This window comes from Oryx dammah, unplaced genomic scaffold, assembly GCF_014754425.2.
Source record: "Oryx dammah isolate SB20612 unplaced genomic scaffold, SCBI_Odam_1.1 HiC_scaffold_29, whole genome shotgun sequence".
NCBI lineage: Eukaryota > Metazoa > Chordata > Mammalia > Artiodactyla > Bovidae > Oryx > Oryx dammah.
The window spans coordinates 67686752-67714642 of record NW_024070213.1 but is presented as its reverse complement, the minus strand read 5'-3'; the positions used below and the strand labels follow the sequence as shown (position 1 = coordinate 67714642).

General features: G+C 38.3%; 1 protein-coding gene across 1 annotated transcript; it reads right to left on the bottom strand.

The window, feature by feature from the left end:
* Window positions 1–498: 498 nt before the first annotated feature.
* Window positions 499–27891, bottom strand: RXYLT1 (ribitol xylosyltransferase 1). The gene is made up of 6 exons (XM_040234571.1): window positions 27557–27891; window positions 24773–24928; window positions 19016–19118; window positions 9159–9473; window positions 6173–6343; window positions 499–1100 (listed from the first exon to the last, which is right to left on the bottom strand). The coding sequence occupies exons 1-6, from the start codon at window positions 27723–27725 to the stop codon at window positions 683–685; spliced, it is 1332 nt and encodes a 443-aa protein (XP_040090505.1). The 5' UTR covers window positions 27726–27891; the 3' UTR covers window positions 499–682.

Sequence of the window (27891 nt, the reverse complement as noted above, 5' to 3'; positions counted from 1 at the left end):
TCAATTTTGTTATGTGTACTTCATCACAATAAAAAGACTTAAGAAATATAATAATCAAAAAATAATATATAAATAAAGTCTAACTCTGTAAGATTTGTCCACATACATTCCCAACACGACGGATGATTACTCTCAAATTATGGAAATGATTGTGTGTTAAAATATTTAAATTTAACCCTATTATTAACTAGTAAGGAATGAAAAGTGAATTAGAAATTATTTCAATTATTGAGTACTTTATATATTATTTCATTTCATATTTACAATCAGCTCTATGAGGTACCATTATCTCCGTTCTACATGGAAAGGAACCTACACTCCAATGAGGTGGCTGGCCCAAGGTCCCCAGATGGTAGGGACAGCAGTGAGGTTCTAACCCAGGTTTGGTCTGACTCCACAGCCCAGTCTCTCCACGAAACCATGCTGCTTCCCTCGAGCAGATTTAAACAAGTGAGAAAAGTTGATAAATGTTGAATCACTCAACTTTGTACAAATGAGTCTGAGTACATTTGAACTTTATTTTCAGGAGTGGTCCAATAAGGCTGTACTTGGTCAATACTGCGGACATAATCTAGAGTCTACGGAGTACCTTAAAGAACATTTCTAAATACACACACACATATACACAGCATCAGAAATGATTTAGAAACTCAGACCTTAGCTTGAAAACAATGAATTACAGTTAATTTTTATTGTTCTTTAAAAATGAACTTTCTAAAATATTAGTAAACCTCATTTTTAGTTCTGTTTTGAAGTGTTGATACCAGTGAAGTAATCTTTTTCTTCTTTGAATCTTTTCCTCTAAATTTATAGTCTTTTCTTTTTCTAAGATAGCAGGAAGTTCCTTCCAGTTCTTAATAAAGATGAAAGGGGCATTCATGGACTTGAGTAACTGCAGAGGAGCATTCAGGTACGCAGATGAATTTCCACAGCTGCCAGCTGTCATTACATCTTCCACCACAGGAACAGAGCCATAGGAGCAAGCCTCATATATTCTGTAACACTCCGTGTTTACTCCTGCTGGGCACAAGGTGAGATCACTCTGAAGCAGAGCATCTTGATAATTCTTAAGGCTTTCATTTGTTTCTTGAGGCTGCCACCTAGAAAATCAGAAAAATAACTGTAGTTTTCATTTTACTAAGCCTATCTTTGTGGAAGAAAATATTTTATCTTTTAGTGTTGGTTACAGGAAATGGTAAATACATTATAGAGATGGCAGGCAGAAAAGATGAATCAAGTCTTGCCCAAACAGATTTCTTGAAGATGTTTAAGAATTTGAGAAGTTTGCAGTTATACACTTAAAATCTAGTGATCATACAGTTTCTGAATGAATGTTATAACAGCCAAAATTTTGTGAGTGCTAGGTCTTCTCTCTCTACTTCACCCTCCAAATTCCTGCCCTTACGGAGCTTGTATCTCAGTTCAAGTGGTAGAGACAGGTAATAACCAGGTCAAGCCAATTATTTAGAAGGTGTTAAGTACTGTGTGGAAAAACAGAGCAGAGAAGTGAGGAGGGAGCTTCTGGTAGGGTAGTATTACAACTGTAAATAGGTGATCGGGGAGCGTCTCACGCAGGGGCATCTGAATGTGGAGCCAGAGATGAGGGAGCAAACCACGCAGATATCTGGGGAGAGAACAGAAGGTAGAGCAGGCATAAAGGCCATGAGATGGTACATGCCTGGCATTTTCAAGGGACAGCAAGGAAGCCAGGGTGGCTGAAGGGGAGAGGTGCAGAAAATGGAGTCAGAATGCCCTATCACACGGTTTCAATCAGAGGGGTAACTACCTCATCTATGTTTTAGCAAAATCAGTTTGGCTATTGTGTTGAGAACAGATTGTACGGGGCAAGGGTAGAAACTGAGAGACTAGTTGGAAAGCTAGACATTTTCTCCTATTTTCTCAGGGAAATAAGCAATAGGGTTATAAGGTAAGAGCAGCTGGGTCGAGAAAAGAGGGTATGAAACAGTCTTCCAGGAAAGTGGGAGAACACATGGAAAACAGAAATGGATGACTGCCAGACATTCAAGGTCAGATATTTCAAGTGAGATCAGTCAGCACCTTTCTCCAAGTGTGGCTGCACAGGTGGAGGTACGGAGCAGGCAACAGAGCTGGATTTAACCAGTTAGGGTTTGCTAGATTAAGAAATGAAGCAGCTGAATGTATATGCAGTCATGATTGACTATGAAGTTTAAGTGGGCTAAATAAGAAAGTAAAGATTAGGTGAGTGAAGGACAATGGAAAGGGAGTGGGAACAGGACCTGTAAGTCCCAGCTAAATTGCTGAAATCAGATTATTACAGGGAATGAGGGGGAATGTCATAAAAAGATGGTTACAGAGAGAACTGCTGGAACTTGAGATCCTGCAGTATGTGTAATCATGAGGTCTAGAAAATGACCATGACAGTGAATGACTGAAGCCAAGTGGAGACCCAAATCACTCGAGGAGAGGAAGTAAAGGAAGGGCAGGACCAAGGCTACGGAAAGACCATCCATGTGGACCTGGGGATCACTAAGAATGAGGCTGGAGAAATGGCAGAATGAGAGTGTATCAGGAACCAGACTCTTCAAAGAATTGAGATAAACCCAAGGTTTATATGATTTCTTTACAAAGGAGCTATTTTGTAAGTTAATTTTTATTGGAATATTGTTGATTTACAATGTTAATTTCTGCTATATAGCAATAAGTCATTTATACATAAACACATATCCGCTCTTTTTGAGATTCTTTTCTCATATAGGTCATTATAGCGTACTGGGTAGAGTTCTGTGTGCTATATAGTAGACTCTTATTAGTTATCTATTTTATTTATAGTAGGGTGTATAAGTCAATCTCCCAATTTATTTCTCTCCATTATGATTTCAAAGAGAAAGAGCAGTGAATACTTTCGTCTGCTGGTATGAGATTCAAAACTGATATTGTTTTAGGGAGGGAAAAGGGAAAGAGGTCTGGAAGCAGCAATGAGAAGCAAGGAGGACTTCTACTCTACCTCCTGGTTCAGTGGTAGCAAAGGAATATCAAGAGTAAGACTGTTTCTACAATCAACTTCCATATTTTGCCCTCACTCTTTCCACTCCAGGCACAGTGTCCCTTGTTCCTCATACATGTGGCATTGATTTGCATTTTCCTGATGTATCCATGTTGAGCATATTTTCATGTGCCTGTTGGCCATCTGCATTTCCTCTTTGGAAAAATGTCTTTTTAGTTCTTCTGCCCATTTTTTTTTTAACTTGGCCATTTGCTTTCTTTGGTGTTGAGTTGGATGAGCTATTTATATATATATATATATATGTATATGATATTAACCCTTTAGTTTTTTTTTGTTGTTGTTCTATTGATGGTTTCCTTTGCTGTGCAAAAGCTTTTAAGTTTAATTAGGTTCCCATTTGTTTATTTTTGTTTTCTTTGCTTTAGAAAACAGATCTGAAAAAAAAATTGCTGTTATTTATGTCAAAGAGAATTCTACCTATGTTTTCTTCTAGTTTTACAATATCTGTTCTTTATGTTTAGGTCTTTAATCCATTTTGAGTTTATTTTTTTATACTGTGTTAGAGAATGTTCTAATTTCATTTTTCACATGTACCTGTCCAATTTTCCCACCATCACTTATTGAACAAATTGTCTTTTTTCTATTGTATATTCTTGCCTCCTTTGTTACAGCTTAATTGACCATAGTGTGTGGATTTATTTCTGAGCTCTCTATTCTGTTCCACTGATCTACATGTCTGTTTTTGTGTTAGAATCACACTGTATTGATGACTGTAGCTTTGTAGTACAGTCTGAAGTTAGGGAGCATGATTCCTCCAAATCATTCTTCTTTCTTAAGATTTTTTTTCCTTTGGCTATTTGGGGTCTTTGTGTTTCCAAACATTTTAAAATGATTTGTTCTAATTATGTGAAAAATGCATTGATATTTTGATAGGGATTGATTGCCTTGAATCTGTAGATTGCCTTGGGTAGTATGGCCACTTTAACAGTATTAATTCTTTTATTCTGAGAACAAGATGAACAAGATATATCTTTCTATCTGTTTATGTTGTCTTCAATTTCTTTCATCAGTGTTTCATAGCTTTCTGAGCATAGGTCTTTTCCCTTCTTAGGTGGGTTTATTCCTAGGTAGTTTATTTGATAAGATAGTAACTTCTCTTTCTGATAGTACACTAATTGTTAGTATATAGAAATGCAACCAATTTCTGTATGTTAATTTATATCTTGCAACTTTACCAAACTCACTGATGAGCTCTAGTAGTTTTCTGGTGGTGCCTTTAGGAGTTTCCATGTATAGTATCTCGTCATCTGAAAACAGTGCCAGTTTTCCTTCTTCCTTTCCAATCTGGATTCCATTTCGTTTTCTTCTCTGATTGCTGTGGCCAAGACTTCTGAAACTGTGCTGAATAAAAGTGGTGAGACTGGGCATCCTTGTCTTGTTCCTGGTTTGTTGTATATGGCCTTTATTATGTTGAGGCAAGTTCCCTCTATGCCCACTTTCTAGAGAGTTTTATAAATGAATGTTGAACTTTATCAAAAGTTTTTTCTGCATCTATGGAGAAGACCATATGGTTTTTATCCTTCACTTTGCTAATGTGGTGTATCACATAGGGTAGAATGAGTTTGAAAGTGTTTTTTCCTCTGCAATTAAAAAAAATAGTTTGAGGATAGATGTCAACTCTTCCTTAAATGTTTCGTAGAATTTACCTGTGAAGCCATCTGGTGCTGGACGTCTGTTTGTTGGAAGTGTTTAAATTACTGATTCAATTTCATTATTGGTAATCAGTTTGTTCATACTTTCTCTTTCCTTCTGGTTCAGTTTTGGGAGAGTCTACCTTTCTAAGAATTTGTCCATGTCTCCCAGGTTGCCCATTGTATTGGCATATAGTTGTACATAGTAGTCTCTTATGATCCCCTGTATTTTTGTAATGTTGGCTGAAACTTTTTTTTTTCATTTCTGATTTTATTGATTTGGGTGTTCTTCATTTTTTTTTCTTTAAGAGTCTTGTTAAAGGTTTATATATTTGGGTTTATCTTTTCAAAGAACCGCCTTTTTTTTTTTTTTTAATCACTTTAAGTTGCTGATCTCTTACCTTCAAATGAATTTTAAAAACCCTGCATTTGTACTCTTCTCCCCTCACAATTACTGTTTTTAATATCATATTTTACATCTAATTGTTTTTTATATCCCTTAAATGCTTCTTATGGATATAGATGATTTTACCACTTTTGTCTTTTAACCTCCCTACTAGCTTCATGTGTGGATGGTTTCCCACCTTTACTGTATGTTTGCCTTTACTTTTCCACTTTGTAAGTTTCTTCTTTCTTGTGGCCTTTTCTTTTTTCACCTAGAGAAGCTCCTTTAACATTTGTTTTAAGGCTGGTTTGGTGGTGCTATACTCTTTTAGCTTTTGCTTCTCAGTAAAACTTTTGATCACTCCATCAAATTTGAATGAGAACTTTACTGGGTAGAGTATTCTTGGTTATAGTAGAGTCATGCTTTCTAAAACATAGTATCTGCTCCAATTAATGTATTTCTAGATGTAAAAGGACATTTTTTTAAAAGGCATTACTTCTCTGATGACACTGCTTTACACATGAAACTGTTTATTTAAAAATAAAATAAATGATCTCCAAATTTCTTCGTTCAGTCCATGAACACCTGTTTCATGATCACCATGTAAAGGATGGAAGAAAGTTAACCCTATTAAATCCATCCATCCATCCATCCATTCCCCACTTGTCCTGGCCTACTTTATGCAAGGTCCTATGTTAGATCTCGGGGTTCAAAGAATGGCCTCTGTCCTCAGGGATCAACAGGTTCCTGAAGCTGTGAGGGGAACACTGAACTGGTTTGCTGAACATCTCAGAGATGAACCTAAGATTCTTATTGTCATCCACAATCTCCTGTGTTCAAGTCTCACTAACAAATATTATTGAGGAAACCTAACAATTGACATGTGCATATGACAGTTACCAGTGTTTGTCTTCAAGATGGACTATGGGAGATGCTCTCTATTTTTAATGTATACAACACTGTTTCATCACAGCTTTAATTATTAATGTACCTTCTGGGGAAAGACTGGTATTAATGGAGTTAAAAATGTCTGTGGAAATCTGCAGTGTCACATAAAGCAACTCTCAGACTGGAAACATGATGGATGAATCAAGTAAACATAGAACTTACTGTTCTCTTGCTGAAACCCAGCAAAGCTTATCATTCCCATCCTGTTTCAAAATTTCCATTAGTGCTTGTCTGGATGAATTTGCATAAACGGTTCCTACAAAATTACACAAGTATGGCCTTTCATTATGTAGCATTGACCAGTTCACCTCCACCACAGGAAAATTCCTGTATCTGTAAAAGTAAGTACATATGAGTTAATATATGACAAGAGGATTGGCAAAATTTCCATAATCTAACATCTTAGGTAGCATGATGATGTAGAAAAGAGAGATTTTAAAATAAGATTCTTTAAATCTCAAGTTATAATTTTCCATGCTTACTTTGGAAAAGTTCCTGAATCTACTGACTTAAAAAAAACATTCTCACTTTGACATCCTTTACAAAGTTGCTACAGAAATTATGTACCTAAAGTGCTTTGTTTTTTATATTCTTCAACTTCTATTACTGATCTTAAGTTATGAGACAGGAAGAACTTAAGACCTTCAAAGTATAAAGAATCTTCTACATTCATAATAATCATGATTTTAAAAAAAATTATTGGAGTATAGTTGCTTTACAATGTTTTGTTAGTTTCTGTTGTACAACAAAGTGAATCAGTCATACCTATGCCTATATCCCCTCTTTTTGAAGTTTTCTTTCCTATTTAGGTCACCACAGAGCACTGAAGAGTCCCCTGTGCTGCACATTAGAGTCTCATTAGTTATCTATTTTATACAGTGAGTATATGTCAGTCCTAATCTTCCATTCATCCTACCCCTCCCTCCCCCTTCGTATCCATAAGTTACCCATATGTCTGTTCTCTACATCTGTGTCTCTGTTTCTGCTTTGCAAGTAAGTTCATCTGTACTATGTGTCTAGGTTCCACATATAAGCAATATTATATGATATTTGTTTTTCTCTTTCTGACTTCACTCCATATGACAGTCTTTAGATCATTCACATCTCTGCAAATGGCACTATTTTGTTTCTTTTTATTCTATAACAAAGAACTTCAATTACAAAAGCTTTTCAAGTAGATTTTTAAAAAACTCCAAATCTTATATCCCACACAGGAGAGGCCTGTTGCAATTGGCTCATTCTTATGGGCATTTGCGAATAAGATGCAACAAATTATGTGCCTGAACTACAACCTTCACATAAGAGCAAAGCTTAACGTATTAGTTAGGTCTATAATGGTCTCCTCAATCTCAGCATTACTGCCCTTTGGGTGGGATAATTCTTCGCTGTGGAGGCTGTCCTCTATACTGTAAGATATTGAGCAGCACTCCTGGCCTCTATCCACCAGATGCCAGTATCGCCTCCTATCCACTTGTAACAATCAAATGTGTCTCCAGACATTGCCAAATGTCTCCTAGGCGGAGGGCAAAATTGTACCTGGTTGAGAACCACTGGTCTATAAGAAAGATATTTGTCCAACAGTACCAGAGTTATGATGAGTTTCCCTCCTATACTGTATGAATAGGTGATGTAGTATACTATAAAGAAATAATTCTTTTGTTTCAAAACATTCTACTCAAAGGATAGATTTTTCAGAGCATCTTAAACCTGGCTATATCTAGCAAACCTTTTGTTTGCTTCTTCCCTACCCTAAACCTGTTGAGTCAGAATCTGGACATGGAAGGCCAGAGAATATGTTTTGTCAATGTGCTTCTCTGGTGACATTTGTGTAGCCAACTAGGCAGCAGTCAAAGGTCACATCTTGTAACCCGTGATAAAATAATAGAAAATGAATATCTGATTCAAGTACCATGTTAGTTAGCTATTTCATAATTCATCCATTTGACATATATTTATTGAGTGCCTACAGATAAAGTAGTGCAAAAAGGAGGCAAAAATCCCTGCTATCAGGAAGTGTATGTACTAGTGGCAACTTGAAGTCAACTTATTGTTACTCAAAGGCCCTGTATTAACAGAATGATATAAAATAAGTTTCCAATTTTAAAGAAAGGCCTCATATATATTATATATTATTTAACCAACCTTCCTTTTAATAGAAAGATAGACTGGTAGCTCAGTGGTAAAGAATCTTCCTGCCAATACAGGAGACATGGGTTCAATCCCTAATTTGGGGATATAGCCTGGAGAAAGAAATGGAACCCATTCCAGTATTCTTGCCTGGGAAATCCCACGGACAGAGGAATCTGGTGGGCTACAGTAAATGGGGTCACAAAAGAGTCAGACACAATTTAGTGACTAAACAACAACAACAAGATAGACCCCCAAAACCCCAAATAATATATAAATTAATTTGGGGGAGAGGGCTTCCAAGGTGGGGAAGTGGTAAAGAATTCGCCTGCCAATGCAGGAGATTCTAGAGATGTGTGTTTGTTCCCTGGGTCAGGAAGATCCCCTGGAGTAGGAAATGGCAACCCACTCTAGTATTCTTGCCTGGAAAATTCCATGGACAGAGGAGCCTGGTGGGATACAGTACAGGGGGTTGCAAAGCGTCAGACATGACTGAGCACATGCAAGAGGTCTGTGCAAACTCCACCAGTCTCAGTGTCAGATCTGAGTATATTATAATCCTCCCAAACCGAAGGGTCAGGGTGCTCTCGATGTAATACTTGATCTAAAGTAAGGATTTAAGAAAACTAAGTATCTATATAATAGTTACACAGATATAGACGAAGAGATTCTATAATTGTTTTTAGAAAATCTGTCTCTCTGCCATCCACTGCTAAACATCTCTTTAAGGCACTACTGATCAATTTGAAATTTTACTATGCCTTGGGGTTCTAAAATACAAAAATATAACTTATCTGGTCTCCTCATCAGAGTCTAAAATACTCTAAAAATATCAACTATTATTACCAAAGCATGAGGCCAAACCACATTTCTGCCCATAGAAAAGGTTGCATATGGCCTCAAGGAGCTCGGAAGAACTACATTTATCACAAATCTAAAATATAATCTTCCTGGTACAGAGAACAATCTTCCTGGTTCAGGTCTTAGAGCCTGGAAACATGTAAAAATAATTTGTACTTACGTTGCTACTCCTAAAGGCCACTGAAAAACATCCATGTCATTAATCCAGGGGCTGTCATATATTATGAAAAGTCGTTCCACAGAGCCTCCATTTCTTTTGAGGAATTGGTTTATCCATTCATTATTACAATGTTCATTTCCTAGCAAAACAACAGCAAGATGCTGGAGTTTTTGAGTTTGCACTAAATTCTGTGCATAAAGTAACCACTGGGTGGCATGAAAGACCTTCGCCTTTTCTCTTCCATTTAGAACCAGGACTACATCGTTCACATCAACAGAGAAGTACCCTGGGACCACAGCCGGACCAGTGATGAAGCTGTTAAAAACCAAAGAAAAACAAGAGACAAACAAGAACAGAACAAAATTGTTTGGTACCAGAAGTTCTATGTCATTTTATGTAAAATATACAATGAGACTTAATCCATATTCTTCCTAGAAACAATTTCTATAATACTTTTTTTGAATGGGTTTGGAGGTGGGACAGAGATGTAGATTAATGGCAAGTTTTGGTTGTAGATAGATTAATTATATGCAAATTTGAAAGTACCACAGGAAAAAAATTTGTTTATATATCTAGTAAAAGTGTAAATATAAAAATTTGAATGGGAAGATATATAACAAATTCACGACAGTGACTGACTCTGAGGAGGAAGGGAGAGGAAAGGACATGAGGAACAATAAGAAGAGAGCATTTAATGCCTTTATTGGAAATGTTTAATTCTTTTAAGAGGAAAGTTACATATCTGAAGCAAATAGGACTGAGAGCCAGAAGCTGCTAGTTCTGTGTGTGGGTGTGCTGTAGTGCCAACTCTGTGACCCCGTAGACTGTAGCCCGTCAGGCTCCTCTGTCCATGGAATCTTCCAGGCAAGAATACTGGAGAGGGTTGCCATTTCCTTCTGCATGGGATCTTTCCTATCCAGGGATTGAAAATGTATCGCTATTGTCTCCTGCACTGGATCCTTTACCACTGTGCCACCTGGTTCCAGGTAGTGGATAAATGAGAATCTATTGTATTACCCCCTATTCTTTAAAGTATTTAAAAATATCATAAAAGGAGTAGGTACATTTCATAACTCACATTTTCATATTATGTGCTGCTTTGAACAACCAGTACCACTGAAATATTTTAAATGAATTGTATTAAATATAAAAAGTACCATTTAACCTATGGTAAAATTAGATGGTCCTGGATTCTCTGCAACCTGCTCAACCATTTTTTAATAATTTTCTAGAATCTTTAAATATTTAGTACAAATATGTTGAAATCCTGCTTTTATTGCTTATTATCATTTGGGATAAAAAACTAACATTTATTAAATGCCTTTTTTATACATGGTACAAAGGCACTCAGCACAGGTTCTCCTTTAACCTCTACAACAACTCTGCAGAGGACATTAGGCCCCCATTTTGTATTTGGGAAATCAGGCTGAAGTTACACAGCCTGTGATGGCAACACTGAGATTTGAATCAAGATCTAACTTGAGAGCTTGAGTTTTTCCCAAGACACTATGGTTGGCTCAAATTAGTAGATATTAGTCAAAACACAAAATATAAATATGTATTTTGTGTGTGTATGTACTGTGTGATTTTTATCACATTGTTCTACAGTGATGATAAGCTATGGGAACAAAACTGTTTTTCTTGAATTTGCCTTGGACAGGAAGATGCCAAATGATTCAGTGATCATTTAGTCATTTAGGAGAATCTGCAGAATCTGAGGGGCTAGAAAGCACTTTAGAGATGATGAGGATAGTTATGGTAAATTTAAAATAGTTATTATTGGTAGACATGAACATTTTTGTCTCCTTTAAAGCTATGGGCTGGAGAAGGGAATGGCAATCCACTCCAGTATTCCTGCCTGGAGAATTCCATGCACAGAGCAGCCTGGAGGGCTACAGACCATGGGGTTGCAGAGAGTCGGACACGACTTAGTGACTAAACCACCAAAGTTACAGGCAGGGGGACTTCCCTGGTGGTCCAATGGTTAAGAATCCATCTTGCAACACAGGGGACCCAGGTCTGATCCCTGGTCAAGGAACTAAGATTCCCACAGGCAGCGGAGCAACCAAGTCAGCATGCCACAACTACCAAGCCCATGAGCCACAACTAGAGAGTCGACATGCCACAGTGAAAGATCCCGAATGATGGAGTGAAGATCCCAAAATGAAGGGATAGGGAGGAATACTTCTAATTTTACTGATCCATGCAAATTAACCAAAGCATGATTTATTCAGGGCACATCTGACCCGTTGTAGAGTCTCTACAGCTCCCTTTTTGCAGAAGGCTCTCACATTCCAGCAAGCAGGCATGTCACCCCTCACGCGCTGACCAGCTGGTTTTCCAGACCTTGAGGCCATGTTCAAATAAAGGTCAAAGCCCTGGGGTCAATTCTGTGGAGCCAAGGTATAGATCAGAAGTTCCCCAATTTTTTTGGTTCCCAGGAATTTCAGTGTTTTAGTAATTTTTTCATAGTATCTACCAAACCAAAAATAATGAGTAATGATTAATGAGCAATGTTTTTTAAGTTGTTAGATTCAAATAACTTGTTAAGTATTTCTGTCCAAGAGCTTAGAAGCCACTTAAAAAATAACATGCATACACTGAAGAAAAACGCAATATTCCTATTTCAGTTCAGTTCAGTCACTCAGTCGTGTCCGACTCTTTGCTCTTAACTAACTACACATGCTTAATAATGGGATGTGTGTACCTATGAAGCACTACACAACTTCTCAAACCTTGGAATCAGAGAGGACACTGCCACAGTCACTGCTTATTCCACTTTGATTTCTGAGTGGTACCTGGATCTGATCACAGCAATCATGAGAAACTCAGCTCCACAAATGGGTCACATCTCTGAAGTGGATACAGGGTGATCTAATGTTGAAATGTGAACTACCTCAAACTAGTAGTTTGCATGGTGTTTGACTGATGTGAAGTGTAACTGTCATTCCCACAAATATTAAAAATATTTTGTGGTGCCCCAGGGTACCTTAGTACATAATCTGGGAAACATGGACTTAGATAAAGAAACTTTAGGGGTAAAAAAATTTCCTGTACAATTCAGATAGTTGTGTGCATGTGTGTGCTGGGAGGTGTGCTAGTCAAACTGCAGTGAGTTGAGAACTGAATGAGAAGTAAGGGGACAGTAAGAAGTTCAGTGGGGAGAAGTGCAACTCAAAATTCATAACAGTCAGAACGGCCAGCATTAAAAAGTCTACAAATTAACGAATGCTGAAGAGGGTATGGAAAAAAGGGAGATTGTCTACACTGTTGGTGGGAATGTAAGTTGGTAGAGCCAGTATGGAAAGCAGTATGAAAGTTCCTCAAAAAACTAAAACTAGAGTTGAAAATAGAGTTGCCATATGATCTAGCAATCTCACTTATGAGCATATATTCAAAGAAAACTGTAATTCAAAAAGATACAAGGACTCCTATGTCAACAGTAGCACTATTCACAGTAGCCAAGATGTAGAAGCAACCTAAACGCTCACTGACAGATGAAAGGATAAAGATGTGCTATATATACACAATGGAATACTACTCAGCCATAAAAAAGAATGAAACAATGCCATTTGCAGCCATATGGTTGGACCTAGACATTATTATACTAAGTGAACTAAGTCATAAAAAGACAAAAACCATATGATATCACTTACATGTGGAATCTAACATATGACGCAAATGAACCTATCTATGAGACAGAATCACAGGCATAGAGAGCAGACCTGTGGTTGCCAAGGGGGACGGGGAGGAGGGAAGATGGACAGGAAGTCTGAGTTAGCAGATGTAAACAATTATATACAGAAGGATAAACAAGGAATTATATTGAACATCCTGTGATAAACCCAAATGGAAAAAGAGTATGAAAAAGAATGTATGTGTATATATGTCTGTGTGTGTGTTTAACGGAATCATTCTGCTATACTGAAATTAATACAACATTATAAATCAACTATACTTAAATAAATTTACAAAAAAAGTAAGTGGGGACAGTAAGCTTAGACAACTCTTCTGAAAGTGTGGATAAGAAGGCAAGAAAGTAATAATAAGTGAAAGGTTGAAGATGCGGCGAGCAAGGAAGTAACCGATGGAGCAAGGTCTTGCAGTATGTAGAAAGGATGCACAGGTAGAGGAAGTTAATGCTGAGCTAGGGAATCACCTCACCATCTGAGAGCTAAGAAAAAGAGAAGGTTAGGTGAGAGATCACTTAGAGATCATGAACATGAATGTTAGAGGAGCTAGTTAAGGGAGACAGTTATGGATATTCTCGAGGAAATAGGCAGCATTGTCTGCTGTGAAAGGGGGTTAGGCTGTTGCTGTGCAGTGGGCTAGAGAAGAGGGGAAAAATCTGCTTTTATTCTTCTGGTACTGTCTATGTTGAATGCATACTAGCTATCTTGTCATGCAAGCTAGCAACCAGGGAACTGTCACATTTGATTCTTGCTCTCATCTAATAATCCTTAAATTCCGATAGTTTTGCCCCTCAGTTTCTCAAATTCCTGGCTCTGTCAGAATACCACTTTCCAGTTTCATCCCTTATTTATATCTCAGCAGGATACTTAAGAGCTTTCTAATGCAAAGTTGTGGTCTGCTTGATTTCAGTTGTCTCCTTCAAATCATTTTTCCACGCAGCTACTAGAGACATCAACACCAGAAACGCATGACAATCCCACACTATCTAGCTTAGTCATCCTCAATTGCTTTTCACTGAACAATAAATTAGTCCAAGAGCTTTAATGTGGCACGTACAAGGCCCACCATGACCTGGCCCTTGCCCTCCACTTCCAATATCAGCTACTCTACCCCATTTTCATCTTCTGGGGGTTCTGAATGGCCTGAAATTTTGTGCACAAACCACGCTGTGTATCAGTTCTGATACTGCCTCTGCTGGGACTATAGTCACTCCTCTTGGTGCCTTTCTAAATTCGAATTCTAATTCTAATATTTTAAGACTCAGCTCAGCTATCACCTCCTCTAGGAAGCCTTTCTTGATAGGTGCCATACCCCCAACTCTACTTACATTGACTTAGTGACCTTCCCTCTATATTTCCCTAACAACTAAGGAATATACACGTCTTTATCATTATGCTCTGTATAAAGATTCAAAGTTATTAATGTATTTATCTCAGCTTCCAGTATATGAACTCCCTGAGGGAAAAGTATTTTATTCACTTTGAGATCTTCAGAACCTAGTATGAACCAACTAGCAGGCAACTCAGTAAATGTCAAATAAGTAAGCTGTAGTTCTCTTTAAGGGAGTTATTTTGCTCTACCGATTTATTTAAATTCTCCTACTGCACTTAAAATATGAATCAAATTACAAAATTCAATTTAGTAATAAATTTCCAGCTATACAGTACGCCATATGTGGGCTTCCCCAGCGCTAAAGAATCCACCTGCAATGTCGGAGTCGCAGGAGACGTGAGTTCAATCCCTGGGTTGGGAAGATCCTCTGCAGGAGGGTTTGGCAACCCACTCCAGTATTTTGCCTGAAGCCCATGGACAGAGGAGCCTGCTGGGCTACAGTCTATAGAGTCACAGAGTCAGACATAATTGAAATGACCGAGCATGCATGTGTGCATGCATGCATGCTAAGGCATATGTATAAGATATTATAGTATATTTATTCATGATGAAACATCGTGCTTTCATTTCCTAAAGTTATGAATCATGCATCAGTCACAAATATCCATTTGTGAAAAATGAACGTATTTATGGAGCTATACATGGAATTTTAACTTCCTCTTCTAGAATTCCTAGCATATATTTAATGGTCAGAACTTCTGTTCTTCAATATTTGTACTTTTGCTGCTGCTGCTGCTAAGTCGCTTCAGTCATGTCCAACTCTGTGCGAACCCACAGACGGCAGCCCACCAGGCTCCCCCATCCCTGGGATTCTCCAGGCAAGAACACTGGAGTGGGTTGCCATTTCCTTCTCCAATGCATGAAAGTGAAAAGTGAAAGGGAAGTCGCTCAGTCATGTCCGACTATTAGATAGGTTCAGTTAAAAACTTTCCTCCCAATAAGTACTTTCGATACTTAGATAGTCCAGAGAAATCTGAATATTGAATTCTAAGCTGAACGTGAGCAAAACATATTTTTTAGAATCCAGTGTAAATACTGTTTCATTTTTCCTAAATTCAGTAAGTGCTACTGAAACACTGCTGTATGTTACTATATTAAGTGAGTTACAGATAAGATTAATAATTTGCCAGCTAAGAGACTGGCAAATGCCTTGATCAATAATAAGTGCACAAACTAAACCATACACATAGCTCTCAGCCATTGATTCTGCATTACTTTTATTTTATTTTATTTTATTCTTAGACTGATAGTTTTAGAAAATTCAGTTTTATCAAATAGGTATGCCAAACTCATGAATGGCCCTTACTTTTGAATAGCTGCTGCAATTCACCCCATTCTCATGGCCAGTATCACTGCCATGACTCCATGCCTTCCTAATTCAGTGTTTATGCTGAAACACTCCCACCCTCTTACTAGCCTGGCTGGAGAGGGAGAATGGGCATTATGAAAAATTAACTACAATATCTTTGGTTCGCAATGAAAAGTTTATTTGAGATCTGTATTGATCTATGATCCAGTATATGACTTAAATATAATATAACCATTAATATTATCTACAAATGCTTTCACTAATTGTAATGAGTAGTGAGTTCATTAACTTCTTATAATAGCAATACCTGGAAATTCTAAAATAGGATCAGACATATTTTATTCTATCATGATATTTAAAGAATGTTCACCTTTTTCATGAGGATCAGATGCTCACTGAAAATACCATAACTGAATTTAGACAATAATGAACTAAGCAACTTAGCATCTAACTTTTGTTTTATCAAATGGGTAGGCATTTATATATCTTATGATAATGCCTGCACAGGGACATTACAGAATTCTGAAGGCAGTCTTCTGGGAATAAAGCAAATGCCACAATGAACAGAAGATTCCTCCTAAGAAATTAAAAATAAGTTTCCCTATGAAATTAAACTATAAATGAGCATATGATGGAGGTGAGTAGAGACAGGCAAAGTTTCTTCAAGAGATGAATGGGTTCCATGCTAGCTTGTAACATAACTGAACACATTAACATAAAAAATGTATCAGTAAGGTGCTTGTTGGGAAACTATGTGATGGAGAGATAATAGACAATGATGGAAACACAGAAAAAGGAGAACTGAAAGATACAGAGATGGTGCAATACCTATTTAAGTAGAGTAAATATAATAAAACTAGTAACAAGACTTCTACAGTGATTACTATGTGCCTGATACTGGTCTAAGCACTGTATACCTATTATGCGTTTAATTTTCAAAAGAATACTGTAAAATAGAAACTATTTTTTGCCTTATTTTAAACTCAAGGAAATCCAGGCACAGAGAGGTTAAAAAATTTGCCCGAGGTCAGACAACTAATGAGAGGTAAAGCTGGAACTGGAACTCAGATATTCTGGCTCTGGAGTCTGTGCCCTTAACAACTCAGTCACACTGCTACCCTGTCCAGAGGTGACAGGACTTCACCAGGCTGAATCACAGGTTCAGTCTGCCCCACATGTGTCCAACTGCTCACATCCTAAGCACAGACTATATATGGTATGGACTCAGTGGTGAACAAGGAGTCATTTCATTTCCTTCCTTCTGAAACATGAAGTGCTACATACAGCTATCTCCCACATTTAATTCCTCATTTAATCAAACAACACCCAGATATTTAAGTGTCACTTATAGCCGGCCTTTAAGGAAATAAGGAGCTGGTCAGGCCGATATAAGCACAGGGACTGTCTGATAGCTCTATTTCCATTCTGAATTATTTATCTGGTATCTTGGATTACATCATTTGGGCCAGGAATTGTTAAGAATAAGCATTCAGGAGCCTGATTTACCCTGGAACACTGATGATATCCTTTCTATTTTCTGCCTCAGAACTGTTGTGAAATTAAAATTAAATAATATAAGTTCTTTGCAAATTTAAAGGTTTATTTAAATAGAATGTATTTATGCTTATTTAAAGGACCTTGATAGAATTCAGAAACTCTTTCTGTATCTTCAAGATGAGCCACTACTTCCAACTCACTTTTGGGAAAGTAAAAAATGAATGCGTCAAAACATTTTAGTTAGTACCCATGAAGCCTGATTCAACTCAAAACTGCAATTTCATAGAAGTTTACTAATTTTGGATAAATTATATATGCTACTTTCCGTGAGCCTAAACCTTTAGTAAGTTGTTTACAAAAATCAGCTGTAACAGTGAACTTCCCTGAATACACAGTTCTCTTGAAATCTAAAAGGAAATAGCATGGCTATTTAATCATAATATAAAATCTCAGGTATTTCAGAAGGAAACAGGAAATGAGTTTTTCTTTTTGGAGTTAAGACTATTTGCTCAAAATCTTTGCTATCAATATAATAACACTGTATGTTAACGTCTCAATAAATTTTAAATAATTCTTTTGGAAATTCTATATGTTGTAGGTAGGTCTACTAGACTAATACTCATAACATATGCTTACATTTAAAACAGCAAAATGTTAGATTTATATGCAAAACACACATCTACTTTCAGACACCTGAATCCAACTATTTTAATGTTAGAATTATGTATAAACTCTTCAGTGGGATTACATCTATAATCCCATCTATAAGCCTGGAGATAAAAGGAAAAATAATCATTACCAATGATGATTTAAAAGTCTGTTTGCTTTTCATGAATGATTTCTTTGAAAAGATACATGCAATGAAATTGATTTCTAAGTGAGTATACAGTAAATAAAGAATTAAAAGAGCAGTGAAAAGTCAAATGAACCTCATATTCAGTTCAATTCAGTTCAGTCACTCAGTCGTGTCTGACTCTTTGCGACCTCATGAACTGCAGCACGCCAGGCCTCCCTGTCCATCACCAACTCCTGGAGTCCATCCAAACCCATGTCCATCGAGTCGGTGATGCCATCCAACCATCTCATCCTCTGTCATCCCCTTTTCCTCCTGCCCTTTCCCAGCATCATATTAACCATAGCCTTTCCTCTTAATCTCTGTGGGAAATAAATAGAATCCTAATGCAAGCCATAATTGTTAGTTCACATTTTTTTCCCCTGAATAATATAACTGTTAAATGAAATAAGCATTTAAAATAATTATTTTTGGTTATTTCAATTAGAAAGCAAAATCTAATAGAAAACAGTATTACTTCATTGCCACAATTTTTCTAAATAAAATTGTCCTAATGCTCTTTAAAAACCTTCAGAAAATGTGCAATCACAGTTATAAAAATAAGAATGCAAAAAAAAAATCTTCATAATACATTGGTTTTATTTAATCTAAAAAAAGATTTCTGAATATTGCAGTAAAATGGTAATCTATACTATCAAATCATGATAGAACTCATATATGAAATGTTTTAATGGATAAAAATTTCAGAACTAATAGCAGTAGCTTTAGCTACTATGTGAATATTATAAAAATATGTGACTCTATTACATGAAAGAGAAAAATAAAAACACTTTGTTCATGTATCATTTCCCCAAGATAGACAGTTAAATATTTATTAATAACCAAATGTTAGAAAATTTAGAGCATGAACTTTTCCATATAATCAGAAATGTTTTGATTAAAATAAAACATGTATAGAATTCCAAAAAAAGCAGAATTTTGTAACATCCAATTTTATAAGAAAATGTTTAAGGTGAGCTATAACTACAAATATATATTCATGAGATTCTCCATTCTTCACAAATTAAAGTGGAAATATTTTCTATGAATATATTTTCCTCTGAGTTTTCTTCTGGTATTGATATAAAACATTGTACAGCATCATATCAAAGGTTAATATTGCACAGTTAATACCTGTAATGTGTTCTTCCAACAACTGAATTTCCTTCTCTCCACTGAGCAGTCACATCAGTGGGTTCAAGTAAACCTTCGAAAATATGCTCCCAGAGATACAAACCTGATAATTAAAAAAACAAAAAATGAAAGCATTTACCATCTGGTTTACTCTATTGTGTGAGATGACTTTATGCTCTGCTCTTTCATATTATTTGATCAGAAATCAGATTCTATTCCTCTTTGGGCTCAAAATCATCAATGGCAGCTAATGTACAAGAGACTAACTCAGATGTTGTCAGTGTAAAATGTAGCAAAATGTGGGATATATTAAAGATAATAAACTCTGATTCTAAATTTGAGAAACCCCTAAGTATCACTGGACTATCTGTCTTATCCTGAAATGTGTTATATTACAGTGCGTAAGTTACCTTAGATTAGAACTGTATCTATACTGTAACAAGCTGGGGATAGATTTACCATCTTATGCCAAATAGAACCAGAGAGTCTCATGTATGCATATACATTCAGTATATCAAGGAGATATTACCTCCTTCCCAACTGAGCACACATCCTTCACTACATGATGCCGTCTGCAGACAACTGCCACTGCATCCTATCTCTTCAGGCCAGCCCCTATGTTTTATTAGGATTTCACCTATATGAAAGCTCTGAGAGAAGAGGAGAGTATTCTGGAGACAGTGAGGTAATTGGGGAGCCCGGTTACCTAAATGTAACTAAAAAGTTACCTTGGAAGATGTGTTTTGGTACATTCTCACCACACTCTGGTAAAGACATGCACAAAAAACCCATGTTAAAAGACTAGGCTAATCAGATAAAGCCTTCCAAATACGGTAGGTTGAGTAACGCTTTCTCCCAACTCAAGATGGCCAAAGATGAAATCTCTAGGACCTGTAAATACATTACCTTTAGAAAGCAAAATAGGCTTTCTAAATTCGATTAAGATAAGGATGCTAAAGTGTAGAGATTATGCTGGATTATCTACATGTTGATGTTGTTCAGTGCTGGATTATCTGGGTGTTGTTGCTGTTCTTCAATCCTTAAATCATGTCCGACTCGTTGTGACCCCATGGACTGCAGCACGCCAGGCTTCCCTGTTCTTTACTATCTCCCAGAGTCTGCTCAAACTCATGTCCGTTGAGTCGATGATGCCATCCTATCATCTTATCCTCTGTGGCCCCCATTTCCTCCTGCCCTCAATCTTCCCCAGCATCAGGGTCTGTTCCAATGAGTTGGAGTTTCGGCTTCAGCGTCAGTCCTTCCAAAGAGTATTCAGGGCTGATTTCCTTTAAGATTGACTGATTTGATCTCCTTGCTGTGCAAGGGACTCTCAAGATCTTCTCTAGCATCACAGTTCAAAAGCATCAATTCTTTGGTGCTTAGCTTTTAATACGTTCTCTAGGCCCATCACTTCACAGCAAATAGTTGGGGAAACAATGGAAACCACAAGAGATTTTATTTTGGGGGGCTCCCAAATCATTGCAGATGGTGACTGCAGCCATGAAATTAACAGACACTTGCTCCTTGGAAGAAAAGCTATGACCAACCTAGACAGTATATTAAAAAGTGGAGACATTACTTTGCCAACAAAAGTTCGTCTAGTCAAAGCTATGGTTTTCCCAGTAGTCATGTATGGATGTGAGAGTTGGACTACAAAGAAAGCCGAGCACTGAAGAAGTGATGCTTTTGAAGTGTGGTGTTGGAGAAGACTCTTGAGAGTCCCTTGGACTGCAAGGAGATCAAACCAGTCCATCCCAAAGGAAATCAGTCCTGAATATTCACTGAAGGACTGATGCTGAAGCTGAAACTCTAATACTTTGGTCACCCAATGAGAGAAGAACTGACTCATTAGAAAAGATCCTGATGCTGGGAAAAATTGAAGGCAGGAGGAGAAGGGGACAACAGAGGATGAGGTGGTTGGATGGCATCACAGACTGAATGGACATAGTTTGAGGACAGGGAAGCCTGGCATGCTACAGTCCATGGGGTTGCAGATTGAGTGACTGAACTGAACTGAACTGAGGTTTGTCATATCTTTTCTTCTAATGAGCAAGCATCTTTTAATTTTGTGGCTGTGGTCACTGTCCATAGTGATTTTGGAGTCCAAGAAAATAAAATCTGCCACTGTTTTCACTTTTTCTCCATCTATTTCCCATGAAGTGATGGGACCAGATGCCATGATCTTAGTTTTCTGAATGTTAAGTTTTAAGTCAGCTTTTTCACTCTCCTCTTTCACCTTCATCAAGAGACTCCTTAGTTCCTCTTTGCTTTCTCCCATTAGAGTGGTATCATCTGCATATCTGAGGTTCTTGATATTTCTCCTGGCAATCTTGATTCCACTTGTGATTCAGCCAGCCCGGCATTTCACATGATGTATTCTACATATAAGCTAAATAAGCAAGGTGACAATATACAGCCTTGACATATTCCTTTCCCAGTTTTGAACCAGTCTGTTGTTCTGGGTGGGTCCTATATAATCACAAGGGTCCTCAGGAGAGGGAGCCAGGAGTGTCAAAATGAGGGAAAGAGGTTTGAGGAAGAAGGAGAAGTCAGGATGAGGTGGGGCCATGGGTCGAGGAATGAAGGCAGTTCTAGAAGGCAGTAAAAAGCAAGGAACAGATGCTCCTCTAGAGCAGCCAAATGGAATACAGCCTGAGGACACACTTTAGACTTCTGCCTTCAGAGATGTAATATAATAAAGTTATGGTGACCAAAGTTAATAATGCTGTATTTGCATATTGGAAAGTTGCTAAGAGGGTAGATCATAAAGTTCACATCACAAGAAAAAAGTTTTAACTATGTGAGGTGATGGATGTTCACTAGACTTCCTGTACTGATCCTTTCACAATATACACCTATATTAAATCATTATGTAGTACACTTGAAACTTATAAGTCAATTATAGATTAAAAAATATATGCTGTTTTTATATACAATGGAATGTTGTTCAGCCATGGTAGTGGTTGGTGGTTTAGCTGCTAAGTTGTGTCCAACTCTTAGCACCATGGACTGTAGCCTGCCAGGCCTCTCTATCTTTGGGATTTCCCAGGCAAGTATACCAGAGTGGGCTGCCATTTCCTTCTCCAGGGGATCTTCCCAACCCAGGGGCAGAACCCAGGTCTCCTGCATTGCAGGCAGTCTCCTGCACTGCAGGTGGTCTCCTGACTTGTGGACACAGTAGGGGAAGGAGAGTGGGGTGAATTGAGAGAGTTGCACTGAAACATATACATTACAGTGTGTAAATTAAATAGCTAGTGGGAAGTTACTATATAACACAGGGAGCTCAGCCTGGTGCTCTGTGATGACCTAAAGGGGTGGGATGGAGGGTGGGGTGGGAGAGAGGTTCAAGAGGGAGGGGTATATGTATACTTATGGCTGGTTCACACTGTTGTATACCAGAAATCAATACAACATTGTAAAGCAATTATCTTCCAATTAAAAATAATTAAATTTAAATAAAAAATGTTTTAAGCCACTAACTTTTTGGTAATTGGTTATAGCAGCTAAAGGAAACTACATATTATGTAGCTATAGAAATGGGATGCTACTGTAACAAATACTTAAAAATCTGGAAGTGGCTTTGCAACTGGGTAATGGGGAAAGGTTGAAAAAATTTTGAGAACAATGATTAAAAAACACTTAAGTCAGATTAGATTGACTTAAACAGACTGTAGGTAGAAATATGGATGTTAGTGACTCAGCTGGTGAGAACTCAGGAGAAAGTTAGGAGAATAGTAGGAAAAAACCTGTATCATTTTAGAGAATATAAAAATCATCATAAACCGATTGTTGGAAGAAATAGGCACATTAAAAGTGCTGTTGGTGAGGGCTCAAAAGGAAGTGAGGAACATGCTATTAGAGATTGGAGTAAAGAAGATCTTTGTTATAAACAGAAGTAGAAAGTTTAGCTGAATTGTTTCCTGCACTTACGTGCAAAGCAGAACTTGTAAATGATTAACTTGGATAGTTGTAGCTGTGGCCTCATTTCTTCTCACTGATTACAGTAAGATATGAGTTGAAAAGAGAGACTTAGAAAAAAATTAAGCAAAAAGGAATCATGACTTGATGATTTTGGAAATTCTCAGCCTCTTCAGATTGCAAAAGAGAGGAAAAATTAGGGGATTCACTGTCAAGAAAGCACGCTAACCTTCCTGAAAATGGAAGGCTAAAGATGTAGCTGACATCCTTTTGTTAATGTCTGGTCAGAATATTCAGTCACATAGAGTTTTTTTTTTTTTTAAATATTAGGTGTTGATTTGTGGATTTCCTTAGCCATTATCAGCAGAAGCTAGAAACAGACATGGGGTTAACCAGGAAACACCTAGGGAGGAACTCTTGTCTAATAAAGCGAATCTTTACGACATACATATGGGAGACTGACATGGTTCTTGAGAACATTATATTAATAGAAACACTGCCTACTTGGACTTAAAGGGACAGAGAGAGAGTTTAAATGAAACAAGGTTATTGGATTCCCCAAATCCTAACAGCAGGAAACAGGCTGATAAAGCTACTGAGCTGCAAACACATGCTAACCTTCCTGAAAATGGAAGAATGACTTCCTAAGCATGGAGCTGAAAAATCCAGAAAGAACGTTTGAGCCATACATTACTCACTCCCAGGGCTTTAAACCTAATGGAGTTTGCGTGGTTGGATATCAAACCTGCTTAAACCTGTGACTCCATTCTTCTTCCATTTTCTCCCTTTTGAATGGGAATTTCTGTAACTGGTATCCTATGACTGTGCCTGGGGAATAGGCTGATGAATGCAATGCTTGATAAAGCTCATTTGACCACTCTGTGCCTATTAGATTGAAATCAGAAAAGTCTAGTAACATGAAAACTGTTAAGTATATTTAATTAAAAACTAGAATGAGGAAGTGGAAATTTAAAGAAAGAAATTAATATGACAGATTCTAATAGAGAAAAAAATTGCTAGAACTTGATGATTAGAGGTCTGGGTCTGGGTACTTGAACTTTATAGATCAGTAATTTTCAAAGATGTATATATGTATGCAAATGTTTATGAATTTATGAAACATTATGGGTCAGGCACTACTATTCTGTTTACTTTCCTTTCACCTGGTACCTTTTATCCATATCCCTTACTGTACGTATATTTAACTCATGTTTAATGGCCAAAAAGCTCACTTCTAATTGACTAAGTTCTTTCTGACTCTTTTGTCATTGAGGGTCCCATTCTCTAATTGAGCATATCATATAATATGGAACACTATACTCTCATGATATTCAGAGAAAAAGTGTTTTAGTGGGCAACCAAGTTTAATCAACTATATACTATATCCCCTTCCGAGGCATTCATAATGAACACTGGCATATTAAAACCTCTGACAAAGTTTCTGCAACAAAGAACCTTGTTTAACTTTGTTCAGTTCAGTGTTTCCTAAACTTGTTTGGCCATTAACGTCAGAGGCCACATCTTACACTTGTGCATCAAGTGTCTAATAAACACATAGTTCTATGAAATACAGTTGACATAGGCATTTTAATATAATGATGTTCACACAACTGACTCTTTGTGTCTACAAATAAAGATGTGCTCTGCTAAAGACAGGTGCATGTGTGTATGTTTGTGTGTGTTTACACAGATGTTGTCTAATAAAAACAGAAATGAAATATTGGAAAAAGTGAAAAAATGTATCATGGTATCTTAACAAATGATGAAATAGACTTTAAATGTATTAATATTGCTTTTATATGATGCTTTTACATATCTGAGCTTTAAACATTAACTTACCAATGGCAGCTTTGCCCCAGATTTGTACATGGAAGTGTTTTTCCTCTTTTGTGGACTTATTTACTATCTGAAGGCTAGTTTTAAGTCTGTGTTGTTGTTCATTTTTTTCATCTTCTTCCCAAGGATTCCATTCTTCACTTCTCAAAGTAGATTGTTCTGTGTTATAAAAAGAGTAACAAGTGTTATCAATAAGGCAGAGCATCAGTCAGTCAGTCAGTTCAGTCGCTCAGTAGTGTCCGACTCTTTGCGACCCCATGAATCGCAGCACGCCAGGCCTCCCTGTCCATCACCAACTCCTGGAGTTCACTCAGACTCACGTCCATTGAGTCAGTGATGCCATCCAGCCATCTCATCCTCTGTCATCCCCTTCTTCTCCTGCCCCCAACCCCTCCCAGCATCAGAGTCTTTTCCCATGAGTCAACTCTTCGCATGAGGTGGCCAAAGTATTGGAGTTTCAGCTTCAGCATCATTCCTTCCAAAGAAATCCCAGGGCTGATCTCCTTTAGAATGGACTGGTTGGATCTCCTTGCAGTCCAAGGGACCCTCAAGAGTCTTCTCCAACACCACAGATCAAAAGAATCAATTCTTCGGCACTCAGCCTTCTTCACAGTCCAACTCTCACATCCATACATGACCACAGGAAAAACCATTGACTAGACAAACCTTAGTCGGCAAAGTAAATGTCTCTGCTTTTGAATATACTATGCAGGTTGCTCATAACTTTTCTTCCAAGGAGTAAGCGTCTTTTAATTTCATGGCTGCAATCACCATCTGCAGTGATTTTGGAGCCCCCCAAAATAAAGTCTGACACTGTTTCCACTGTTTCCCCATCTATTTCCCATGAAGTGATGGGACTGGATGCCATGATCTTCATTTTCTGAATGTTGAGCTTTAAGCCAACTTTTTCACTCTCCTCTTTCACTTTCATCAAGAGGCTTTTTAGTTCCTCTTCACTTTCTGCCATAAGGGTGGTGTCATCTGCATATCTGAGGTGATTAATATTTCTTCCAGCAATCTTGATATCAGCTTGTGTTTCTTCCAGTCCAGCGTTTCTCATGATGTACTCTGCATAGAAGTTAAATAAGCAGGGTGACAATATACAGCCTTGACGTACTCCTTTTCCTATTTGGAACCAGTCTGTTGTTCCATGTCCAGTTCTAACTGTTGCTTCCTGACCTGCATACAGATTTCTCAAGAGGCAGGTCAGGTGGTCTGGTATTCCCATCTCTTTCAGAATTTTCCACAGTTTATTGTGATGCACACAGTCAAAGGCTTTGGCATAGTCAATCAAGCAGAAACAGATGTTTTTCTGGAACTCTCTTGCTTTTTCCATGATGCAGCGGATATTGGCAATTTGATCTCTGGTTCCTCTGCCTTTTCTAAAACCAGCTTGAACATCAGGAAGTTCGCAGAGCATCAGTTATAGATAAATCTAAGCCATTTAAATTAGATGTTGTTGTTTAGTCGCTAAGTAGTGTACAACTCTTTTGCAACCCCATGGACTGCAGCCTGCCAGGCTTCTCTGTCCATGGATTTTCCATGTGAGAATACTGTAGTGGTTGCTACTTTTTTTTTTTTCTCCAGGGGATCTTTCCTATCCAGGGATCCAACCCACATCTCCTGCACGGGCAGGTGGATTCTTCACCACTCAGCCACCTGGAAAGTCAGGGAGTTTTAGCTGCATCCTAACTTCAATTTTTCAGAGATTAAGCAAGAGAATTTGAACAGGTTAAACACACAATAAAAATTTTAAAAAGGAAATCAGAACTTAATTTTGACTGAACCATTACCCCAAAAGAACTTGAAATAAAATGTTAATAAAATGTTAGGCTCCCCAAAAAAGCCTTCTAAAATAACTAGGTACAGTAATATGTATTATTACAAGCCTAACTTTTGCCAATTCTATATAGATTGTATATAAGTTATGCAAACTATACATAAAACTTGACTTCAACATGAAAAGTGTCCAACAGTTTCAGATACTATTGTGCAAAATTCTGAAAGAAGGTAGAAATAAGCCTGAGTCCGATCCTGACATAGGTAACAAAATACAAAGGTATCAAAACTTGGAGTTAAAGCACGCTAGTCTTCTGAAGTCTCCGCAGGATTAGAGAAGGCTCTTTGCTTCAGTAGGCTTCTCTGGCGGCTCAGACGGTAAAGCGTCTGCCTACAATGTGGGAGATCAGGGTTCGATCCCTGGGTCGGGAAGATTCTCTGGAAAAGGAAATGGCAACGCACGCCAGGGTTGGGAAGGAAATGGCAACCCACTCCAGGGTCAGGTAGATCCTCTGGAGAAGAAAATGGCAACCCACTCCAGTACTCTTGCCTGGAAAATCCCATGGACGGAGGAGCGCGGTGGGCTACAGTCCATGGGGTCGCAAAGATTCGGACACGATTGAGCGACTTCACTTTTCACTTTCTTTTGTTTCAGCATGGGTATAGACGTCTTTAGGCCAGCGGCATTCCAGAGAATCTGGCATTTTGTGACAACATCTTGGATATTCAAGATGTGTTTTTAAAAGTGTGTGCACCTGTTAGCCCCAGGGGTGGGGAGTGGCGACAGCATGTGGGATTTGGGCGAGGACCTAAGCATTCCTATATCCTCCAATCCCGAGGCCTGGGGTGGCTACCGAGAGCTGGAATAGGAGAAGTGCGCCCCGGAGCCATCCTGGACCCGAGAGCGGGATTGGTGGCAGCGTGGCTCAGCTATCCTGGCCCCTACCATCCCTCAGCCCCGCGCCCGGGCGCGCAGCCGAGAAGAGAGGCCCCGGTCCGGTGTCCTACCTCGGCCGCGCCTCTCCCGCACCGGGACAACCCCCTTCCTGAGGCCCCGCAAAGGCGCGTCCGGCGTCCGGCGGCGGCGCCCGAAGAAGACGTGGTAGGCGGCGTAGAGGGAGAAGAGGCAGTACACGGCGATGAGAATAGAGCAGAGACGCTTCCGCGTCAGCCTCATCCCACTTAGGCTTCCGCTCAGGCCACCACCAACATGGAGATGGGCCAAGGACTAGACTGCCGTTCTGCGCCGCAGTCCTGTTGGCTTTGGGAGCAGGCCCAGGCGCGGCTGGAGGCAGTCACCAGAAACGGACCCGCCCACGGCTCATCTGCCCCGCCCATCGCCC

Coding starts and splice junctions, on each gene's coding strand:
- RXYLT1 (XM_040234571.1), bottom strand. CDS start 27,725: ATGAGGCTGACGCGGAAGCGTCTCTGCTCTATTCTCATCGCCGTGTAC. Junction 24,929..27,556: donor GCGGGAGAGGCGCGGCCGAG/GTAGGACACCGG, acceptor TTTATAACACAG/AACAATCTACTTTGAGAAGT. Junction 6,344..9,158: donor TGGCCTTTAGGAGTAGCAAC/GTAAGTACAAAT, acceptor TTACTTTTACAG/ATACAGGAATTTTCCTGTGG.